Here is a 25,329-nt window from a genome sequence, read left to right as displayed (position 1 = left end):
GTAATATCCCTAGGTATCTGATAAAAGCAAATGCAAATGATCTGAGAGGGACATAGCTTCAGTGGGACCTCAGATACATTTCTAAGGAACATGATCCCAAAGGACAAACAATAACCACGAAGTGTATGGGGGAACAAGATACTGTCACTGTGGGTCAATAGAGTAACTAATAGCATGAGTCCTGCAAAAACTTAAGATATTGAAATTACTGGAACAGATTGGTCCTTTTAGGGGAAAATTGAAAATATGATTAAGAAAGACACTAGCAAAAATAATAAGTGTCGTTTGAAAAAGAACCAAATAAAAGTTAAGAAATCAAAATGTAATAGGAATCAAAATTAAAAGCTTTATGGTGGAGATAAGTAGCAGTTTCCAGAGAGCTGAAGTGTGAATAGTGAAATGAAACACAGATTCTGAAGGAATTTCCCAAAAATCTACCCAGGGAGACAGAGAATTGCTAAATGTGAAAAAGAGGTTCAAAGTAAGGAAATTAGATCATTCACATCTAATGCATATCCATTGGAGTTCTGGAAAGATAGAAAAGTAAAAGGAACGAGAAGCCCTATTTTAGGGCGTATTGAAAGCTAAGAACTCACCAGATCAGACAAAATATGCAGATTCAGGTCCAGATGAAGGAGTCACCATGGATTCAAACAAGAGAGAGGAAAATGCCCAGCTGGGCAGAAAGAACATACAGCTCACCAACAGAAAGAATGGATGTGAAACTGACAGGTGGCTTCTTGACAATGGAAACCCACAGACCCTGGAATCATATGTTCAAACTGGGGCAAGTAAGTAACCATCAACCTAGAATATACCTGCCAGAAAAAGTGTCATGAACAGCGTCTAAATAAAGGCATTTTTAGACAAACGACAGTCATTGTCGTTCAGGACATTTTTTTTTTAATGCTTAAGTATATAGAGCATCACTATTCAAAAGAACTTTCTGAGATGATGGAAATGTTTGCTGTCCAGCCACCAGCTGGTGGCTCGGGGACTAAGGAACTTAATTTCGATTTTATGTAATTATAATGAATTTTGATTTTAATAGCTACGTGCAACTATTGGCTACCTATTGGCAACACAGATAGGAATAATTAGCATAATCGACAAGTGTGAGTTCATGAACACATAAAGAATAATTAGAGAATAAAGTTTTTTTCAAGTACCTGTAAAGCATTTTTTAATATTGACCACAAACTGTACTCTTTAAAACAAGCCTCAACAAATTGTAGATTATTGGTATCATGTAGCTTCTGTTCCCTGATCGTGATCATAGTAAATTTTTAAAAAGTGACAGCTTGAAGAGAAACGTACAGTTAGACATTTTAAAGGACACTTGTAAATAATCTCTGAGGCATAGAAGAACTAATACTTAAAATTAGATAGTACGTGTCACTAAATGAAAGTGACAATACCATTCAAAACATAAAAAAATATTCCTAGAGTGGTATTTTGATAGAATTTATAGCCCTAAATACATTTATTAAAATGTTAGAAAGGCTAAAACCTATTGAGGTAAGCATCTACCTTGAAAATTAGACAGATGACTGTAGAATATATCTACAGAAAGTAGAACAGATAAAATAAAACGAATTAATGAACTATAATTCAAACATACAAAAAAGATCAACAAAGTTGATCTTTGAAAAGACTACTAAAATCGATAAAGCATCTAAGTAGACTATTCAGAAGATAGGAGACTAATAGAAATGACAAAGAGAATAGAAATACAACATTTTACCAGTATTTAGATGTAATGAACAAATTCATAGAAAATACAACATAGAAATAAGTAAAATAGATATGGAAGAGCAGAAACATAAATGGATGTGATCTTAAAACAAAGATACTAAATTTTATTATTAGCCTCAGATAGTTTAGGAATGATTCCAATTTTATCCAGTGTTCAAACCATCCTTTGAAGCCACTATTAACATAATACTAAAACATAATGATGGTACAACATGGAGAAATACCAGGCGATGTCACTCATGAACATAGTAGCAAAATATCCAGAACAAATTACTAATTAGCCAACGATTTGTTAATATATATAGTTATTTATCACAACAAAGTTGCTTATTTTACAAGTACTATCATTTAAAAAAATCCGTAAATGCAGTTTATCACCTTAAACAGCGAAAAGGGGGGAAACATCATTTCGTTAAGTGCAGACAAAACATTGAATAGAATTAAATATCATGATAAAAATATTAGCAGATGGTAAATGGAAAAGAGAACTCCCTGAAACAGAAAGATGAAATGTTTTTTTTAAGTGACAGTAACATCACACTTAATGGTTAAACATTAAAAGCATTTTCCATATAATCAGTAAACATAGAGGAGACCCTTATCACCAATTTAGTTTAACATTGAGCATTTAACATTAAACATTCCAATTTAACATTGGAAACTAAACAAACTAACATTATTCGTAAATAAAAATGTAGGCTTGGGAAAATTAAAAATATCAGTGGATTAATTTGTTACCGGTAAGAGAGTTTAACAAGTGTCTGGGTATAATATCAGCATAAAAAAATCCGGTTGTATCTCTGTACAAAACAGCACAGAGTGTTAGAATATGTTATGTTTAAAAGCCTGCCATTTATGAATAATTCTAACAAATGTGAGAAACCTTTACCAAGAAAATTATAAAGTTTTGTTGAAACTATATAGTTTCAACAATGTTGAAATTATATAGTTTTGTTGAAAACTAGTTTAAAACATCTAAATGGACAGACTTATCATGACAGTAAATAGGTTAAGTACATATTATAAGTCTGTAAATTTTCCACCAATTTATCTCTTGATTCAAAGTAATTCTGTTTAAAGTCCTACCTGGGTTTTCTTTTTCTTTTTCTTGTTAATTGAGGGGAAATTCGTTAATGTCACCTTAAGGGGAAATGTCTGTGGCGCTCAGTGCATTCACAGTGTTATATAATCTCTCCACCTGTCTGGTTGCAGAACACGGTCACCATCTTGAAACACAAAATATCCAATAAGAAAATGGGCAAAAATATAAACAGATATTTTTTTAAGAGAGAGAGTGCATGAACAGGGGGGAGAGAGAGAGAGAGAGAGAGAGAGAGAGAGAGAGAGAGAGAGAGAGAATCTTAAGCAGACTCCAGGCTCATTGCAAAGCCCAACACGGGGCTTGATCCCACAGCCCTGGGATCATGACCTGAGCCAAAATCAAGAGTCAGATGCTCAACCGACTAGACCACCCACGTGCCTCTGAACAGATTTTTTTTTTAATAAGGAAAGATAAATGAATAAACATGGAACAGCAAATAATTTTTAAGTTATCCACGAAGTATAACTAAAACGAAAAAGAGGTACTGTTTGTCACTCACCAGTGCACACAAGTTAACAGCATAATATCAAAGGTTGTCAAGGATTTGGAAGTTTTATATACTGCTGGTAGGATTCTGCATTCCTGTTCCGTGTTCCCTTATTTGGGGATAACAAACAGTTGTGAGATGCACAAACCAGATGGCTCAACAACTTGCTATAGAACATGCTCAGAGCCCTTAGGCATTTTCCAGAGCATGTGAAAATAGCAAAAAACTAGACACAGCCCAATGTTTGTTAATATTAGAATTAATAAAGTGTGATATACTCAAAGGGCACTGCACCATACTAACAATGATAATAGATAAACTAGGCATGAGTCTACTTATTTTATTATTATTCCTAATACTTATATAAACTTATATTTGTGTGTGTAAAATATTTTAACATTTAAACATTTTTAAACTTACAAACTCAAGTACAAAAATCATGAAAGTACCCAAAACCATTTCTCCAACCATACATTCTGCTTCTTTCCACTGGCCCCGCCAGCCTGACCGATTACCCCCCCATAGTTGCAGAAAAAAGTCATTTGTTTTCTGGCTTCATGTCTTGGCCCAGCCATTCAGGAGATCCTGAACCGCTCATATCCTCATCCTGGTTTTCTAGATCCTACCTACCCTTCCATCAAAGCTGCAGTCAGACCTCCTCCTCATGGAAACCCTCCAGTCCACCTTGATCCTTGGGAATTGTTTCCTGCTCCGAAATCCTTCAGGACCCATTGCCTGAACCACTCCTATGACATCCAATGTGTCCCCCCCCCCACCTCCCATTTTATTATGTGTATGCCCCATTAGATATCAAGGTATAAAACTTTTATCATTGTAAATTATGGAACATAAACATCTTTCCGCTAACTCCAAAGCTTAGGAACCAGGTTTTCACTCCTATTCTCTAAATTGTCTCTCCAGCACTGAAAAGGTGCTTATTGAATGTGGAGCATGCCATTTCAACTGCAAAACAATATTTTGCTACTAATTTAAAAAGTTGCCTTCCTCTTTTAAATATAAATCAAGCCAAGGTGCATCCATTATCTATCTATCAATAAAAGTCAAGGCACAAGATATCAACTACTTCTGTTTAAATGATGGGCTGGGGTAAGACATGTTTTAACAAATAAACGCAGTGTTAAATGGAAAATAAAAGGAGCAGCCAGTACTCAAGCAAATTATTATCTCTGGCATCCAATTTTATACCCTCTTCATTTGTTCTATAAAGAGAAAAAGAAATATTTTAAATAAGTGATCAAGGGCTTTTCTAGTGAAAAATATTTTAAATAATTGGTCAAGGGCTTTTCTAGTGAAAAAGACTAGAGAAGTGTATTATTAAATCCTACAAACAGCATGTAGTTGTATCTGATCACTTTGGTATTACTAATCACATTTGTTCCCGGGGCCATGGTACAAAGGAATTAGCCAGAGCGATTGAGTGGGCCACAAACGCCATGACCTCTATGGAAACTGAGGCCAAGTTAACATAGAGGAGTTGGTTCAGTCTGTTCTCTTTAATACTGCTCAGAATAATAAACCCCCATCTGATCTCTCACTTCAATTCCATTCACATTAATAAAATCTAATTCATTTGAATGGGATTCAAAGTGATTTGATTCAATTCAATCAAATTCTGCTCGGTGGAATCAGTCCTTGATTGAAATCTATTAAGTTTGGTTCAATAAAATAAATTTAAATATTATGCAGTAAAATTAATTTTTAATTAACTAACATTTCAGCTAAAGTCCATTTTGATCTGAACTTCAATTCTCCATTTCTGTACTTGGTCCCTATTCAAATTAATAAAATATAGAAGGATCCAACATAATCCTGAAAGATGCACCGTAAGGCTAATCAAGCTACATTCATTTCTATTCATCCCTAATCAAATGAGTTTAGTGACATTCAATCAGAGAGAGAGAAATGCTCACCTTTAACTACCATATTGAATGTTTTTATTCAAACTTCAAAATTATGCGTTTTCCCAACTGCACCACACTGTCTGCAGTATGAACTCCATGGGACTTTTTTGGATTCATTCTCCATTTGATCTTTATATAAAAAGAGAATAACATGGAATCAGATGGCCAGGAAACAAAAGGGAATGTTGTTATCCAGGTTAATGTTTTTACAAAACGGAGAGACAGCTTGAGATGATAGACCTTTGTATCTATGAGAATGCCAACATGTCTGATGCCTACCTTTATTTTTAAGGTTCTTACTCTGAAGAGTAAAACACAGTCCTTAGGACTCAGGGTCGTGGTTGTGAAACGGAAAAAGCTCTGGATTGTTGTGACACAAGTTTTACATCTGGAATCAGCTTGAGAAGGTGGGAGCCACTGTGGAAGGCCGTGTTCCTCCTCTCGAATAATATTATAGGTACCAAATGTTGTCTCTTAGAGAGGTGACAAATAGCTACTAAGAATAGAGTGAAAAAGAAAGGTTGCAATGAGCACGTTATTCTGAAAAAAATTACTGGGAATTGTAAATGGAGATATTACTGCAATAAACACTTTTCATATCTTCGCTGGAAAATAAAGTCCTAGACTGGTACTCCAATGGCACTTGGGCACTGAGCCTCTCAGTATTCTGTGAACTAATGCACACTGTCATCATCTCAGGTCAGTTGTGTGGCAAACCTATCAGACGATAAGGATCATCAGGGTTCTAGTGACCGAGCCCTAAGATTTTCCTCTGAGATTCTTATTCTATAGATCTTATTTTGTAGGCCGGGGAATCTAGAGGGTCGACAAGAGCCCCAGGTGGATCTCCTCTTAGGTAAATTGGAAACCCTTCTCTGTATTAATGTCCTGCCAGAGGCAAGAAAACACAGCAGCAGTCGCTCCATGACTTGGCCTCCCAGCCCTCATCCTTCCATGGGGATGCTGAGACTTGGGCTGCCATCATCTGGCTCCTAGAAGTCATTGCATGGGGACAGACTACATGTGGAAGAAGAGAGGCTGGCTCTATTTAGGCTAGAGAACTCTAGGACGGGTGGCCTGTCCCCTCTTCCAGTTCCTGGGGGCAAGGTGACTCGGCACTAGCTTTAGGGCTTTGCAACCCTTGGATTGTGCCCATCTCATGCTGAAGGAAAAGGGGGATCTGGCCTGCTCGATCTTCCAGATTGTCCAGCGGGCTCTGTAGTGGCTACAGTACCTCTGAAACTCTTCTTTGCTCCAGCCGGGCCGACAGCTTCCTGTAAGGTTTTACCTTCCTTGTTCTCTAGCATGTTTGCGTTGCAGGGAAGATTCTTGCAGGTACCAACTGCTATGTGCACACAGTCTAGAATTACACCAATTAAAGATATCTTGGGGCGCCTGGGGGGCTCAGTCGGTTAGGCGTCCGACTTCAGCTCAGGTCATGATCTCACGGTTGATGAGTTCGAGCCCCACGTCCGGCTCTGTGCTGGCAGCTCAGAGCCTGGAGCCCGCTTCCGATTCTGTGTCTCCTTCTCTCTCTGCCCCTCCCTGCTCGTGCTCTGTCTCTTTCTGTCTCAAAAATACATAAAAACATCTCTAAAAAATTTTTTTTAAAGATATCTTTATTTAGTACACCTATTCTCACTATTTGTGGCATGGTGTGGAGGACTGTGGTCAGATCAGAGTGGTCAGCTGAAACTGACCAGTAAAGCGGAGGGAAAAAGAATCAGTGGTCCTTTGGTAAAGACAGAAGGGAGGAGAAAACGGGGGATTTTTCAGAGCGAGAGTCACTTCTTTAGCAATTGGATCCTGCACGATAGGGGGCTTCAAAGAGCCAGGATGCTGCCAAACAGAGGGAACAGTGAGGGGAACTGCCAGCAGGGGGCGTGGAGCTGAGCGCCGAAGGTGGGTGTCTGCCGCGGTTGTATCTGTTCTAGTTCCTCCCCTAAAAAGCCCCCTGTGATTCCCTAACGGAAGGTGTAGATAAATAGATCGTAGTAGGTAAAATAAAACGAGATTTCACCAGGCTAAAAATACACTTCTTAAGTTTTCATTTTAGAGACAATAAAGCCTTGTGGCATTGTTTTTAATATCTTCTAGAAGTGGATGATACGGAGCTAATTAAATGTCCCAGTGACCCTACTCGGTCTTACCGTAAGAGTGTGCCAGGATAACGTTTATTTAGGCAGACCATTAAGGTACTTCGTGTAGCCCGGAAGTGTCGAAGAACACATTGTGAAAATCACACAGATGTACCACGTTTTCCTCAAGAGGTCCCCATGCACTTGCCCTTGGGTTTCTGAAACACCTTGTTAGTGGAGAAAATTAGAGAGATCTCTTGGTTTCTTCAAGTCCTCCCTCCTTCTTCCTTCCCCAGTTAGTCATCCAAACAATAATAAACCCTTCAGCATAATGAAACTTGATCTTGAGTACAAACAGTGTAGTGATTCTATGTAATTCAATCTGTATCTGGTTGTTTTAATACAATGTCCCTTACTTTGATAATTCAGCTTCTAGTTAACTTTGAATATGGGCCATCGTTACTAATCTTGTGCCGGTGGTTACACCTACTGAATACAGTTAACAAAAATCTGGTCTATTTTGAGATTAGAGAAGTTCTTGAACTCTCGGTGCTGGGTAATTAAATTCTTTCTCTTCTAACCACTTCGTATTCTTGTCTTTTTAAAGTCTTTCCGTCTTTATCATCTTTAACGCTTTTCCCCCTGAGCCAATTAACAGTAAATAATGACTTATAAAGCAAAAAGTAGCACCTTATTAGCATAGCACTAGAATAAGGCAATTCTTTGTTCAATGAAAATTGAACCATTTTCTTGTTGAATATAAAATAGATGCCAAATTAATAATTTATTTTAGTTACAGTGATTTGATTTAGCCAAATGTGCCAGTGCTAATAACAAAGGGTACAATTTGCTTTTTCCCTGGAATCTGTGTTCCTTACTGGCATTCTGCTGTCCGTGGCACATGTGAAAACAGCTAGTTAAACATGTTGTACTGTGCTTAATTTATTTTCCTCGGAAGGACTACGAAATAACATTGATTTTACCCCACCTTGACTGGGAACGGTAGCCATCTAAGGCTGTCTGTAACTTGACACAGAGGTGAGGTTTGGGGGGAGAGCTGGGAACTTGGGCTACTCTCACCTGGTCACTAGAGTGTCACCTCCTTGCACTGACCAGAGGAAATGTCAGTTCAGAATCACCCCCCCCCCCACCCCCGGATCCCACCCTGGTGTCTAATAAGAGTCCCTCCGTACAGGAAGTGAAGGTCGGCCATGTGAGATTAGTTCAGAGCCTGGATTCCACACAGAGCTTAGGCCTCCCGCTGGAACACCCACTGCCCAAACAACTTGACAATGAAGCGCCCTCTCCAGGTGCTTCTCCACACTCCCTGCCTCCAGGAATCAGAAGACTCTCTCTTCTATTTCCCCTACCACACATTTCTCAGAATCTCCTGCTAAAGGAGAGGCTGATAATGATCTTGTTCCTTTTCCTGACAATGTTCTGATTTCTATAAAGAATACTGAGCCACATTCAACTTCTCTCGTTCATGCATTTTATCATGATGTCTATAATGAAAATATAACAGTGTTAGGTTGTTCTACTAGTTGCTGGAAGAAATTATTTGAAATTGAGCTGAGGTTTTAGATATATGCTTTTCCAAGGGCTATTTGAATGACAGGGAGGGTGAAGGAGTTTCCTGCCAGAGAGTCCATTAACCCCAGTTCTATAGGTATCTGGTTTGTTTCCTCTCCTCTGTCAGGTGGGTTGGCACCTCCTCATTCCTCAAACAATGGTAATAACCCAAATTTCCTTTGAAGGAAATAATTTAGTATTAGGTTACCTTGGAGAGATTCAGTGTGATAAATAAATGTGATAACCAGTCTAGGTCATGCTTCTACATTTCGGGGATCAAGTTGTGATCTGGAAGGCCCCAGGGGCATTTGCAAGGTCAGCATGGTACTGTCCACCTTTGCTCTCTCCCTGTAACATGGCCTAGAGATAGAATCAACAGAGACCTTGTTCAGCTTACTGGCCAGATGGTCTGGCTCAGATTTTATAATTTCCATAAGTGGAATTTTTCAAGCCTTGTTTTTTGAAACTCTTGACTGCATCACAAAAAGAGTTTATTATTGGTCATGGTTGCAACGTAGGGAAGCATCTGAATTTCCATGCTTTACTCTTTACTGTAATGGAGAGAGAAGGGAGGAGCAAAAACAAAACCAAACAAACAAAGCCACCTTGAAGGTAGAAAGAAAACACAGCTCCCTGTATGCTGGGACATGGCTCAGATAGGAAAAGATAGGGTTTCGGCATGGACCTCATCTCAGAGAGCTCGCTTCTTTTGCCCTTCATAACAGGATACTGGAATCTCTCTCTACTATTTACCAGATCAAGTCAAATACCTTTTTGAAAATTCATATGCCACAAATGATCTTGCAAAGGGAAAAATAATAACTTTTCCAAATTAAGTCAACACAACCGAAAAATCTAGAAATTTGTATGAATTAGAATATTTGTCTAACTCTTTTCCAAGTTCAGTGCATTTGCTCATTTATTACATCAAGGCTGAACCTCCCAGGAGAGTTTCATTGTTTTAAATTGTCCACCTTACAAACAATCCCATTTACAGTTGCACCAAAAAGATCCATATACCTAGCAACAAATCTAACCAAGGAGTTGAAAGACAAACTCTAAAACTAAAGACATTAATGAAAGAAATTGAAGATGACTCAAACAAAGGGAAAGATATCCGATGCTCATGGATTAGAAGAACTAATGTTCATACTACCCAAAACAATCTACAGATTCAGTGATTCAGTGCAATCTCTCATCAAAAAGCCAGTAACATTTTTCACAGAACTGGAACAAGTAATCCTAGAGTTTGGGTGGTACCACAAAAGACCCAGGTAGCCAAAGCAGTCTTGAGAAAGAACAACAAAACTGGAAGTATCACAATCCCAAATTTTAAGATACTTTATAAAGCTATAGTAATCAAGACAGTGTGTTACTGGAAAAAACAAAACAAAACAAAACAAAAAAACGTAGATCAATTGAAAAGGATCGAGACCCCAGAAATAAACCCACACTTATATGGGCAATTTACCACAAAAAAGGCAAGAATATACAATGGGGAAAAGACAGCCTCTTTAATAAAAGGTTTTGGGGAAACTGGACAGCTATATGCAAAAGAATGAAACTGGACCACTTTCTTACACCATACACAAAAATAAACTCAAAACGAATTAAAGACCTAAATGTGACACATGAAACCATAAAACTAGTAAAAGAAGACATAGGCACTAACCCCTTAGGCATCAGCGTTAGCAACATATTTGTGGATAGATCTCTTCAGGAAAGGGAAATAAAAGTAAAAATAAACTGTTGGGACTAGACCAAAATGAAAAGCTTTTGCAAAGCAGAGGAAACCATCAACAAAATGAAAAATCAACCTACTGACTGGGAGAAGATATTTACAGATGATATATCCAATAAGGTGTTAATATCCCAAAAATATAAAGAAATTATACAACTGAACACCAAAAAAACAATAAGTAATCTGATTAAAAAAATGGGCAGAAGATGTGAATAGGATATTTTTGGAAGAAGACATCCAGACGACCAATGAAGAGAAGGTCAGCATCACTCATCACCAGGGAAATGCAGATCAAAACCACAAGGAGGGGTGCCTGGGTGGCTCAGTTGGTTAAGCATCCAACTTCAGCTCAGGTAATGATCACTGGCTCGTGAGTTGGAGCCCTGAGTTGGGCTGTCCGAGCTGTCTGTGCTGACAGCTCAGAGCCTGGAGCCTGCTTCGGATTCCCCATCTCCCTCTCTCTCTCTGCACCTCCCCTGCTTGCACTCTGTCTCTCTCTCTCTTTCTCAAAAGTGAATAAACATTTAAAAAAAGTAAAGAAAAAAACATCAGGAGATATCACCTCCTACCAGTCAAACGGCTATTATCAAAATGACAAGAAATAACTAGTGTTGGCAAGGATGTGGACAAAGGAAACCCTCGTAAGCTATTGGTGGGAATGTAAATTAGTGCAACCACTGTGGAAAATAGTATGGAAGTTCCTTAAAAAATGAAAAATAGAACTACCATACGATCCAGTAATTCTCCTACTGGGTTTTATGCGAAGAATACAAAAACACTAACTTGAAAAGAAATATGCAGCCCTATGTTTATTGTATTATTAACCATAGCCAAGATATAGAAGCAACCCAAGTGTCCGTTGATAGATGAATGGATAAAGAAGATGGTGTGTGTCTGTGTGTATGTGTGTGTGTGTGTGTGTGTGTGTGTGATCGACTATTACTCAGCCATAAAAAGAGTGAGATCTTGCCATTTACATGAACATGGATAGACCTAAAGGGTATTATGCTAAATGAAATAAGTCAGAGAAAGACAAATACCATATGATCTCACTTACGTGTGGATTCTAAAAAACAAAACAAATGAACAAGCAAAAAGCCAGACTCATAAATACAAAGAACACACTGGTGATTGCCAGAAGGGAGGGGGGGTGGAAGATGGGTGAAATGGGTGAAGGAGATTAAGAGGTACAGACTTTGAGTTATAAAATAAATAAGTCACGGGGATGAAGAATACAGCAGAGGGAATACAGTTGATAAATATCCGTAATAATGTGTGTGGTGACAGATGGGGACTGCTCTAACAATGATGAGCACTGAGTAATGTATAGAATGATCGAATCACTAGATTGTACACCTGAAACTAATATAATGTTGTATGTCAACTATACTTCCATAATAAAATAAAAATAAATAATCTACCTTAAAAAAAAAAGACAGAACTGCAGCAGTTTTTATGCCATTCCAGTATGGCTCTTGCCTCATTTTCATTTCTGAGCAATCACACAGGTACTGGGGCAAGTGCATACCTAGGGTCCTGAAAGGGTGGTTGAGTTATTATAATTGGAATTCCAGCCGTATACCTGAAGACTTTGACTGGCCTTCTCGGCTTCCTGGCTGACACTGCCCCCAGTAGGTTCCATTCCCTCCCAGCTTCCTGCAGGAGAAGCTCTTCTTGGGACCTCCCCTTCTCCCATTTTGTTCCCTCCTCTGTCTTTTGCTGCCTAGCTTCTTCTTGCCATCATTCACCTGAAACTCCCCTCAACAAAGTCTCCTGTGAGCGCTAAGCTGTCAAACTAAAAGAAAAAGTTAAGATTCCCATCTTCATGGACTTTGCTCTGAAATCTGACAATTCAGACCACACTGTCTTTTCGAAGTTCTTTGGTTTTTTTTCCCTCCACCCTCTCTGACTGCTCCCTTTCCTGACTTCCACCATGGCCATCTGCCTCTTTCTCTTCTCCAAGTGCTCTTATGATCTAAAAGATTCCATCTGCATCTCTCCTGCTACCAGTATTTGCTCATTTACCCTCATGGTTCCTAAAATGGGACCTGCAGCCCAATAATGCTCCTGAGACCCAGACTTCTACATCCAATCGCCTGCTTTATGTATCAAGTCCATCACCCTTTCTTCAACACATTCCCTAAGCTTCTCATCTTCCTCCCCCATTATCTTGGTGAAACACATCACCCAAGCCAGAAGCCTGGGATTATTCCACAACACCTTCTTCCTGTCCTCTCTGCCACCCTAATCCCAACAGTCCTACACCAATTATACTTTGCTAATCTCTTCCTATTTTCTCTTCCTCTCCATTTCCACTACTATTTTATTATTTCTCTTCTGTATTAATGTGGGAGCATCACCTCTGGCCTCCCTGACTTTATCCCCTGGAAATCTTTCACCTTACTATAGATCTTTGAGATACAAATTTGATTATGAAAATTCCCTGCTTAAAATCCTTTAATTGGCTCACATGACTTACAGGACGAAGTTCAATCTCTTTTAAGTTGGGAGGAAATAAACACTGAAAAGCAAAAATAAGCCAGTGCAAAGTAACTTCTTATTTAGACAAAGATTTTTTGTGATATGCCCTCATCTCCCATCTATTACTACCTACCCCTGCTACCCTTTCAGCCTTATTCTACCATATTCTACCTACACACTCCTATATATTTTTCCATATAGAACTTTACCTCTCTGTCTTTTTACATTCTGCTCCCTCTTCCTACAAGCCTTTACCTCTCTTACATCCTTATTCACCCGAGTAATGCCCATTCAGCCTTCAACACATAGCTCAAATACTTTACCTTCTCCGGGAAACTTTTCTTCATGACCTCTTTTCCCTCATTCAGGCTCCCGTGTGTCATAAATCTTGTTAAACTCAATCTTTATCTCCATCATGCTGCCAAGTTTCTTAGAGTGTTTGACATGCAGTGGAAACTCAAGCACTGTTTGATGAGTGGATAAATGAATGAATACATGAGTGCATATTAGACCAAATAACAAAAAGGAAAGTGTATGACATAAGAGTGTTGTACAATATCTTGTGAGATACAGTGTCATACTTCTGGTTTGGGAGCAGATCCATGGTGTGATTGAAAGAGTCACTTCGCCTCTCTAGACCTCAGTTTCCTTACCTGCAAAATAAGGAGATCGCCTTAAGACACAATGAAGGTCATCTGGCTCTAATAGTCGGTGATCCCCCAGACTCTCATGTCACAGAAGAGCGCGGCTAGTCATGAGCTCAGCTGTAATTTACAGAATCAGTGCACGGTCTATATGCCTTCATCAGGAGTGTCCCCATATGGCCAGCACTGGGGGGCACCTAAGTTCCTGAAGCTTCAAGGTCAAAGTGTCTTCCAGGGAAGGAGGTGCACATTCTGGTGGGGAAACTTACCATTTCCCATCGTGATTTTTTATTAAATATTCCTATTATTGAAACACGTTTACTTTTAAAGAGGGTAAAGTGATGTTCGGTCTACCGGACCGCGATGGTACCTCTGGGTGCGAGGGTGTGCGTGTGGCATTAAAGCGGGCGTGCCTCGTCTACCTGACTGTGCCGTTTCCTTTTCTCATAGATGGAAGTCCTTATACCTGGTGGGTCGGCAAGGCCAACGAGAAGCATTACTACTGGGGCGGCTCCGGGCCCGGGATCCAGAAGTGTGCGTGCGGCATAGAGCGAAACTGCACAGACCCAAAGTACTACTGTAACTGCGATGCGGATTACAAGCAGTGGTGAGTGCATGCTCCCCTCCCCACGGGCCTTCAGGTCAGAGCGATTCAGTAGAAGAGACCATTTGAAAATTGCTGAAATAATAGGGCAATAGGGTAGCAGTGTCTGGGAAGTAACCCAGGTGACAAATGTCAGGAACACACCAAAAAACATAAAAGCAGAAAGAGGTCAGCATTACAGCGGGTGCGTTCAGAAATAAACAGGCACAAAATTGATGCGTTCCCATTTTATTCGAGAGAAGAATAATGAGCCATGTAGAAGATGGTGCTTTACATTATGAAACGTGCTTAGTAACAACAGAGGGAATGGCCGTGGGCAGGGAGCCCATGGGCAGGCGTGTGAGAGAGTCCCCGGTAAATGGTCTCCTTCCACCTCCTGCAATATTTGCTTTGAGAAGCTGCGTGAGAGAAAAAGAGGAGGGGGAAGGGAAAGGAGAACCTCATTCTTTGCTCTATCTTGAGCAACAGTGTTTGCCCATCTACTTACTGTTTCTTCGCGCCTTGAACTGTTTATAACTCTGATACAGATCAAGTTCAGGAAAGATCCATCTTGGGTTTCTTCCGTCCCTCTCCTGGCTTTTGTTCTGCTTCACAGTGAATGTCTGGGTCTGCATCTGTAACAGATAAAGATAAAATCAGCTGTCATTCCGTGTGCAAAACAGAGGCCCCGGGACTTTCGCTGAAAGTCTGTAAACCCAAGTACGTCTTTCCCCAGAAATACACATCACACACCTGCGTCTCACAATTTCAGAAGCAGGGAGGACCCTCTGTGCTCCTCTCCTGCCCCCGGCCAGCAGCAGAGAGCAGGGCTCCGAATTTTCCCAAGAACAACCACAAGTTACTTCAGTCTGCTTCTGGTTCACACTACTTAGAAAGACAATTTACAACACAAGTTCATTCTACCGGTTAACTGAAAACTAATTCTAATTGTAAACTTTTATGATTTCTAGGTAGGGCGTCTACCTATTTTCCAGATTTTCTCTTAGCAAATGAAATGAATTAGCAAGGCTGTATATTTCAGTGTTTTAGAATTGCGTGTGCACGTGCATGTGCGTGCATGTGCAAGTAGCTACCATTACTCTTTGATCGTGGTTTATTGTAAAGAGAAAAGCATGATACTCAATTTTTAAGTTTACTTGTTCGGAAGTTGTCTCTACACACACATTCACACACTCCGCAAAGACTGGAAGTCAGGAGAACAGAAGCCAAAGGCAGGGCTCTGAAGTTGACTTTTCATTCATTAAGTCAGTCTACCATCACTCAACAGATACTGATTGAACAGTTTATGTACCAGGTACTGGGGATAAAACACTGAATGACAAGGACAAGAATCCCTGCCTTGACCTATGTTCTTGTTGTCACTTGTTACTGGCATGTGTGTCCTTAAGCAAGTTCCATAGACTCGGATTCATTAGTCAGTTCAACGTTGAATCCCAGGGCCTTCGAGAAGCTGACTGTGTCCTCTCCAAGAAGGAGAAGTGGGAGCATTGTCCCGGGTGGCTCATTGTCTAGCAACGCGGAGGGTTCATCCTACCACAGAAGACAGTTGACATATTCAGAAAAAGGGAGATCTTGTGCATATAGCCAAGTGAAATTCATTTTTGTCAGACATCCTGATGAGTGCTAGGGATAGAATGGTAAATAGAACTTGCATCTTGTCCTGAAAGAGCTCAAAAACCAGTTGTAGGGAAAAAAAAAACCCACAGAAACAGGCAGCATAATACAATCAGTGCTCTGATGAAGGTATTACAGGATACACCAAAACCAGTGGAAGAAAATTTAAGTCTGACTGAGGGAGTGGAGGGAGCGGTTAGTAAGGTGCTCACAGGAAGAAGGATGCTTGAGAGAGAAGAAAGAGTTTGCTGGGCACACTCATCCTCGCAAGATCGTCTTGGAGGAGAAGCAGTTTGAGGAAGCGTCCGCGCAGTAGATTTGGAATGCAGTGTGGACAAGAGGAGCCACAGTAACGCTAAGCATGTGGGCAGTACGACATCGGCACTTCCGTTCTTTGCGGGGCATGGTGGGAGTCTGGATTTCCCAGTGATGAGCCCTGTGGAGGTAGGCTTGATGGAGCAGGCAGAGGGGGAGGGGGATGTCACAACAGTCCTTGAAAGACATCAAGGGCTTAAGGTGAAATGAAGGCACAGCCACAAAGGAGGAAAGTGTATGAGATGTTGTGACGTGTCTAGCAAATTTGATAGTTAGGCCTCTGTGAGAAGTAGGGGAGGAATGTGGGTAGGCTCCCCCTTGGGCACCTGGAAATGGAGTGGAAGCAGGGCCATGCATCAGGCTAAGGAATAAAGCTTTGAGCCAGTAGATGGTGAGTTCCGCTTGGAAAGTATTAAGTTGGAGGTGCCAGCATAACATCATGTCTAAATCCAGAGAGGTGCCGTTAATGGGATGGCCGGTAAGAAATAGAGACTTCAGAGAAATGTCTTTGCATCTGAAATCATTTCCAAGAACATACCCGAATTCATATCAAAGATGAGCAGACTCATCGCAGACAGACCTATTCGACGGCACTCACACACATTGCTCTGGCAAGACGTGATCGGATCGTAACCGTTGACAGTTTCTCGGGGCCCCGGACACCCCACCCCTTTGCTTCTGTGAAACTTGTCTGATGTCCCCTTTAACAGAAGCACTATCTTTTGAGAAAACCGAAATATATAATGAATATGTTCACCGTAAATAGCTATTAAAAGGATCTTCCCTATTTAGCACGAGAAAGAAAGCTTTTGGTGATGTCTTGTTGGTCTGTGAATTCACCAGCACCTGGCAAAGGCCTTGCTATGTGGATGCTTTACAAATGACATAGATTTGACACTTCTGAGGGAAGCTTTCAACCACTCTGAAACACAGATTTGTTGTCTGTATAATAAAAATAAATCTTGATTGGCAGACTTCTGTGCGAGTAAACGGATTATAGGATATGAAAACATTCTGTAAATTGTATAATATGGGATACATAGCTATTTGCAATTCTTAATTATATAATTTTCAGTGCAAGTCTTCATGATTCCAAACGAATCTTTAGAGGGGCGCCTGGGTGGCTCATTCGGTTAAGCGTCTGACTTCAGCTCAGGTCAGGTTCTCGCGGTTCGTGGGTTCGAGCCCTGTGTCGGGCTCTGTGCTGACAGCTCGGAGCCTGGAGCCTGCTTCGGATTCTGTGTCTCCCTCTTTCTCTGCCTCTCCCCTACTCATGCCCTGTCTCTCTCTCTGTCTCTCTCTCTTTCTTTCCCTCTCTCTCTCTCTCCCCCCCCAAAAAATAAATACACATTTATTTTAAACATTAGAGTAGGACATATTATTTTTACTATTTGAATGTTGAATGCAACCCTAGCTAAAGTTGTTAACAATTTTACAGTTGCATAAATTTATAGTTGCATAAATTTACAGTTGCATAAATTGGGGCCCAGGAAAATTTAAATAAGTTTCCGAAAATTATATTAGAAATGAGAAACAGAGAGAAGGCCAAGACCCAGATTTCCAAACTTCCGGTTCAATGTTTTCCTATAATATCACGATCAAGGAAGACTACTCACATTGTTTTTCCATCTTTTTAATGATTTATGAATTTAGTGTCTAACTAGCCGTATGTGAATTTTAAACTTAAAGTTTAACCAAACAGACTACACGTCTTATGTTCTTTTTTTTTTTCTAGAGGAACTCTAAAACTTAGGTTAAGCATTTATTCTTATTTATTAGAGAAAAATACACAAAAATGAAGCTGGGATAAATGAGATTATAGCTCAGGACACAAGTGGGCCTCGTAGCAAAGCTATGATGACCTATGAGAACTCTCACCATCTCCATGATTGCCTGATTATCTGTGCCGTGAGAAGTTTTGCACAGTTATTTCTGAGACTGAACGTAATTTAACATTTATGATTTACTATTCTCAGCAACAGTAAATATTCCCACCTACCGTGCCAGAACCCTAATTAAGTGAGCCTTGGTCTCAGCTAAGTGCCCACCACTGGGTAATTCGTGGTCTCTTGCCGCCTGACTCAATGAGCTCACTCATCACATCTGAAATTAGCAATGCCAAAAATGGAATTACCAATGAAGGCGTGCTAGTCATTGCTTCACTGCTCTTTTCTCGTTGCACTTGGAGAATTTCTGGGTAACTGTGTGCGGGCCAACATGAGCCCATACGCCGGGGGAAATGAGGGAGGTGAAAAGCTATTAACACAGTCTCTGTGTTACAGTCAGGGAGCAGTTCCCACCTCCGTCTTAAAAAAGACCAGGTAGGGGCGCCTGGGTGGCGCAGTCGGTTGAGCGTCCGACTTCAGCCAGGTCACGATCTCGCGGTCCATGAGTTCGAGCCCCGCATCGGGCTCTGGGCTGATGGCTCAGAGCCTGGAGCCTGTTTCCGATTCTCTGTCTCCCTCTCTCTCTGACCCTCCCCCGTTCATGCTCTGTCTCTCTCTGTCCCAAAAAAAAAAAAAATTATTAAAAAAAAAAAAAAAAAAAAGACCAGGTACATACTAACTTGTGCGCCGTTCCATTGGCCCTGAATGGAGTTGGCTTGTCTTCCTGGGCTAGAAATAGAAATAAGCCACGACCAACTTTACATAGACAGCAGAACCTCTTTAATGCTTTAAAACCAGAAACATTGGGCTCAGCTTCCTACCAACAACTGTTAAGTACTTTGAATGTTTTGAAAAGGAATCATTATATATTTTCTCACCGTTTATAAACAGTTTCATCTCATCTTTGATAGCGTCTTTCCATGAAACGTCTTTACTTTTACTCAAAGTGAAATGCTTGCGTGTGCGTTCTCGTTTGCCATGTGGCTCAGATCACGATAGTGAACGTTTGGGGATGTTAATCACATGGCAGACAGTTTCAAGAGCTCCAATGTTCCATGTCATTGACACATTACAGTGACCCTACGATGAAGGTACTTACTTTATGCTCATATTACAAATCAGGAAACTAAGTCCCAGAGAGGTTAAGTTACTTCCCCAAGGTCACACAGCTAACAAGTGGGAGAACCACAATTCGAAAACTCCAGACTTGTGCTGAGATATTCTGCAGCCAGGCATAAACTCTGTAAAAATTTTTAAATATGCTCTGTGTAGAGTGTGGCAAACAAGCCGCCTTATAGAGGCAATTTGCTGGGGCGCCTGGGTGGCTAAGTCCGTTAAGTGTCCGACTTCAGCTCAGGTGATGATTTTACGGTTCGTGGGTCTGAGCCCCACATCGGGCGCTGTGCTGACAACTCGGAGCCTGGAGCCTGCTTCGGATTCTGTCTCCCTCTCTCTGCCCCTCCTCTGCTCATGCTCTGTCTCTCTCTGTCTCTCTCTCTCTCTCTCTCTCTCTCTCAAAAAGAAATATTAAAATAAAGGCAATTTGCTATCAAACCTTTAACAGATATTCTTTGAACCTTTTACTATATGGCATTTTAGTTTCTTAAATAGATACGAACAAATGTAGGTACTTTTCTCCCCATTTTTTATAGCAGCCAAAACAAAACAAACCCAAACAGAAATTTCCATCAATAGAATCTTAAGTAATTATATTATCGGGTTGTTGAAGGAAGGAAGGAAGTAGATACACAAACACTTGCATAGAAAAATAGCCAAAGTAGGGGCACCTGGGTGGCGCAGTCGGTTAAGCGTCCGACTTCAGCCAGGTCACGATCTCGCGGTCCGTGAGTTCGAGCCCCGCGTCAGGCTCTGGGCTGATGGCTCGGAGCCTGGAGCCTGTTTCCGGTTCTGTGTCTCCCTCTCTCTCTGCCCCTCCCCCGTTCATGCTCTGTCTTTCTCTGTCCCAAAAATAAATAAACGTTGGAAAAAAGAAAAAAAAAGAAAAATAGCCAAAGTAAGAATACAAAAAGAAAGCTGACTCATACAATATGAGTCTGTTTTTGTAAAAAAAATACACATACAGCCATAACCCTTATATACATATAGGCAAGTTCTGGAAACCATACAAAATAAACTATTTTTTTAATGTTTATTTATTTTGAGAGAGAGAGAGAGAGAGTGTGCATGAGTGGGGGGCGGGGTCAGGAGCAAGAATCCCAAACAGGCTCCACACTCAGCACAGAGCCCGACGTGGGGCTCGAGCTCATGAACCATGAGATGGTGACCTGAGCCGAAACCAAGAGTCAGACGCTTAACTGACTGAGCCACCCAGGTGCCCCATTGTGCTAACTCTTGTTAATGGTTTACTTTGCGGGTGCCTGGGTGTTTCAGTCAGTTAAGTAAGTGACAGACTCTTGATTCTGACTTAGGTCATTATCTCACGGCGGTGAGCTGGAACCCCTCCTTGGGCTCCATGCTGACAGTGCGGAGCCTGCCTGGGATGTGCTCGCTCTCTCTCTCTCTCTCTCCCTCCCTCTCTCTCTGCCCCTCCCACATTCACTCTCTCTCTAAATAAATAAATAAGCTTAAAAAAAAAGAGTTAACCCAGTAGATGAAGGATATGGAGTCTTGTCTTTATCCCATTCTACATCTTATTTACCCTTTGGATTTTTGGCCGTGATTATAGTTAACCTGTTTGATTAAAATTTCTAAAAGCAGTTTCCAAATCTTATATGGAAAAGTAAGGGCCCTCACAGGCATCCCATTACATAACAAAACAATATTAAACCAGACTCTTAAGAAAGCAGATAGAAGAATAATGTTCAATAACAGCACAAAAGCTACTCTATTCTTGATTCTGTTGTCCCCAGTATTGGGGTGAGTTTCTAGGAAAGCTGGAGAGTGCTCCTCTCCCATGTAGCACGGTGAAACACAACATCTAGGCCACTAGCCTTTACCTACCTGCAGAAGACTACGGTTTATCTCGATCTGAATTCTGTAAAACTCATGCTGGTGCCGTTAATCCTTCTGGGATCCTGCTTGAGACAACATTCTCAGTCGTCTGATTCTAAGTCATCTGATTCTTGCCTATTAGAGGATGTGATATTATGAATAGTATGGGTATCAGTTATGAGTAATGCTCTCCTGGTCGCGAAACCAACCAAAACAGTAGCCAATATTCAAATAAATGTGTGTGTGTGTGTGTGTGTGTGTGTGTGTGTGTGTGTGTGTGTGTAATGAAATATTAAAATGGGTAGTTATCCATACGTTTCCTTTTTAGAGACATAAATGGAGCTGACCTTCTAATCTAATGAAGGCTATCTTTCTTCATTTAAGTTAAGCTTTGCTTAAAAAACACAAAGAAAGATGGGGTACCTGGGTGGCTCAGTCAGTTGAGCATCCAACTTCAGCTCAGGTCATGATCTCACTGCTCCTGAGTTCGAGCCCCACATCGGGCTCTGTGCTGACAGCTTGGAGCCTGGATCCTGCTTCGGATTCTGTCTCTGTCTCTCTGCCCCTCCCCCGTGCTTGCTTTCTCTCTCTCTCAAATATAAATAAATATTTTTTAAAAATGTTTTTAAAAGGCAAAGACAGAAAAAGGAAACTTTAAACTGATTGGGCCCCAGAGTTTCAGTGTATTTCAGCACAGTGCAGATTTCAGACACGTTCCATGACCCCCTGGATTTTAGTCCTTCTACTTCCTCTCTGACGTCTACCAGTCAGATTTCCTGTACCGTGAAGTTGCATCTAAATAGGATATTCCTCGAAAGTCTAGCAGCTAAGCTCGTTTAGAAGTGTAACTACTTTTCAATATGTGGGTCGGGGCTAAGAGCTCCAGGCGAGGGCTTTTGCTCTTTCATTAGGAATTCACCCTGAGATGTGAAATAGGAAATATGAGCGAGGCACAGGTAGGCGGGTGCTGGAGAGTTCCAGATGCCAAGCAGCCCCGCAAGTTGAAAGACCTCTTAGCGATGGGGGTAGGGAAATGTCTCTCCCCATTTCCAGAGGAAAGCATTAAAATGATACATTATATTCTGTCTCAGGGATATTTTGGTGCCAACTTGCTTGGCACAGCATAGAACCTCCTGTCACCTCATGGATTGTGTCATGACAGAAAGGTAATTGGGCACCGGAGAAGATGTCAGCAGAGTGTCAATATGGTTTGACCACTGCCCCTAAATAATATTGATGACAGGAAAGGGAGAGGGATTAATCAGGCGTGAGCCTGTCAGATGTTCGGAGCGCGCTGCAGGTTCCAGAGAAAGATGCACCTCACCGACAGAATGCTAAATGGACTCCCGACAGAAGACATTATTTAGCCATCTCGTGAAAAACAGAACGAAGACGCAAGAAGGCTTTCTGAGAAAAGCGTAGTTCATTTTCCATCACCTCTCCCCAGCACGCTTTTAAAAAGAGGGCGATCTCTTCTATTTTCTGGGACGAAAAAAAAATTGTGGTCTCCCTAAAAATCGACCATGAGTAAAGAAAGGATCAAGTCAAAAGCCATGTCGTTCAGTTTAAGGCGAAGGGCCAGGCAAGCAGTTTTGGGGCCCCGTGGCAAGCGGGTCTTGGGCATACTACATGTGACACAGCCTGTTTGTTTGCTCCCCCCGTGTCCTTCTGGAAGGTGAAATCCATTCCACGTGAAACTCACCATCACACCCTATCCTTACCGCCTCTCCTGGGCCTTTCTCAGATGCCTGGCCCTCTGTGGTTCCAGCTTGTCTCTTGCTACGGCTCACTTCTAAACCTGACCTCAGACCAGTACTGTGGCAACCTCCCAAAATGATTCCAAAGCTTGACGCTCCCCGCTCCCCCATCCAACGACTTTATAACTGTGGTTATCACCGTCTGGCTTCATAGAAACTAGAACCACCTAGGAAGCACTGAAAATTACTGATCATCAGGCCCTGCCTCGGAGTAATCAAACCCAAATCTCTGAGGGTCAGGTCTGGCCATCCCGGATTCTGCACACTTCCAGGATTTCGAGTGTGTGGCCAGGACTAAGAACCAGCGATTTCTGGTTAACTTGAACTGCACGTAATAAAAAATATATATAAAGAAATAAGCTTTAAGCAAGATGAAAGCTTATTTCCCTTTTATATAAAAGTGGCCCACACTCCTCCCAACAACCTGCTCTAGTGTTCTTAGAGTTTGACCACATCCTCAGGCTCCAGTAGGGCTTCCAGTGCTCCGGCTGTCACATTCACATTCACATTCCAGGCAGAAGGTGAGGTCTCCAGAGTCTCTTCCCATCTTACCCTCCCAGCTTGACCTCACTGTCCACCACGGCCATTCTGAGAACGTGTGTACTTCCTCATTGCCGGCCCCGTGACCTGCACCTAAAATATCCCATCTCGTGTCTGTGGAGCAAACATCACTCACCACTGAAAATCAGCTTCCATGCTTATTTCTCGAGGAGCTCTCCCCCACTTTGCCCACACCCCCCCCCCAACATCTAGCCAAAACCTGTTACTTAAAAGCTTGCCTCCCTAGGGGCACCTGGGTGGCTCAGTTGGTTAAGCGTCCGACTTGGCTCAGGTCATGATCTGATGGTCCATGAGTTCGAGCCACGCGTCGGGCTCTTGTGCTGACAGCTCAGAGCCTGGAGTCTGTTTCAGATTCTGTGTCTCCCTCTCTCTCTGACCCTCCCCCGTTCATGCTCTGTCTCTCTCTGTCTCAAAAATAAATAAACATTAAAAAAAAATTTTTTTAAATAAAAGCTTGCCTCGCTCATTCCCAAAGCCAATTTATTATAATGTTATTTTGTGTCTTACCTATAGCTATTTGTCTCCTCTCTCAAACTGTAAGCCTCACGAGGCCAAACCCCATACCTCATTCCTGTTTATAAATCCTCTGTGCCTGTCGCTAGCTACTCAGCAACTATCTACAATTTGATTTAAACCTGTAGCTCTTTAGAGATTTAATTTTTTTTGTTTACTGTGTGTAAACTTTCCTTTTGTCATGAAACATAATGCACAAGAGACGCCCATACTTGACTCTTTGAAGATATTCTTTTTACTCTGGGCAGCGAAAATTGGAAAGCGATTTTGTATTTGAGTAGTAATGTAATTCCACCAAGATAGCTCTTAAAATGCTAATAATATGCATATACTAATACGTGTATGTATTCTTATATATTCATTTACACGTATCTACATATGTTAAATATACATATGGCATTATTATATATGATGTAAAATAAGTTTATTCATTTTTTGGAAGCATGCTCATTGTGTTCAACTAGCTAAATGCCTTATATTAATATGAAATAATTTACTCTGTATGCAAGAAGGTAAATGATTGAGATGGAAATACAGGACACTTGGAGAATGAGAGGAGATGTACCCAGATAATAATACTTTCCTGCCTATCTTTGTCATCACTGAGAAGGGTGTACCCCTACTATAGGCAGTGTGTGTGTTAGGCAGGATAATGGTCCCCAAAGATATTCAGGGTCTGATTTCCAGAACCCATTACCATGTTACCTTACATGGCAGAAGGGGCTTTGTAGATGGATGAAGGGTAAAAACCTTGAGATGCGAGGTTAGTGAACTGTCTCATCAAAAGAGTACTTAGAAATGAAGAACATTTCCCAGCCGTGGAGAGAAGGAAATCTGGTGATGGAAGGAAGATCAGAGAGAGCCTAGATTGCTATCTTTGCAGATGAAGGAGGGGATCCGTGAGCCATGCATGTGGGTATCGTCTAGACGCTGAAAAAGGCAAGGGAAATGGATTGTCCCCCAGAAATTCCAGAAAGAAACTGAGCCCTGACAACACCTTGATTTCAGTCCATTCGGACTCATGCTGGAGTATTAATCTATAGAACTGTAAGAGAACAGCTCTGTGCTGTTTTCAGACCCTTGGTTTCTGGTCATTTGCTATGGCAGCAATAGAAAACCGACAGACCTACTTTCTACTATGGTTGGTGTCACTGAAAACACTCTGCAAAACTTTTTCTCCCTCGTGTTGGTGTAGAGTCAAGGTTGACTGGTAGACTAGCCTTGAAGCAAATTTAAAAAGAACGTCCTTAAAAGTAATCTTATGGCCAAAGCCACATTCCCTTGCCCGTACATCGCCTGCTGATGGAAAAGCTTCAAGCCCCTGTAGAGAACACGTAGGGTCTTC

At 41.2% G+C, this 25,329-nt stretch overlaps 1 protein-coding gene across 1 annotated transcript in view; it reads left to right on the top strand.

The window, feature by feature from the left end:
• CNTNAP2 (contactin associated protein 2) overlaps positions 1–25,329 on the top strand; it is a 2,003,978-nt gene that overhangs the window by 1,549,222 nt on the left and 429,427 nt on the right. Inside the window, exon 14 of the mRNA XM_040471688.1 lies at positions 14,233–14,389. Within this exon, the coding sequence (XP_040327622.1) occupies positions 14,233–14,389 (157 nt within the window). The remainder of the gene's footprint in view (positions 1–14,232; positions 14,390–25,329) is intronic.

This window comes from Herpailurus yagouaroundi, unplaced genomic scaffold (assembly GCF_014898765.1).
Source record: "Herpailurus yagouaroundi ecotype Mexico unplaced genomic scaffold, PumYag 100, whole genome shotgun sequence".
Lineage (NCBI taxonomy): Eukaryota > Metazoa > Chordata > Mammalia > Carnivora > Felidae > Herpailurus > Herpailurus yagouaroundi.
This window is presented reverse-complemented; position numbering and strand designations above follow the sequence as displayed.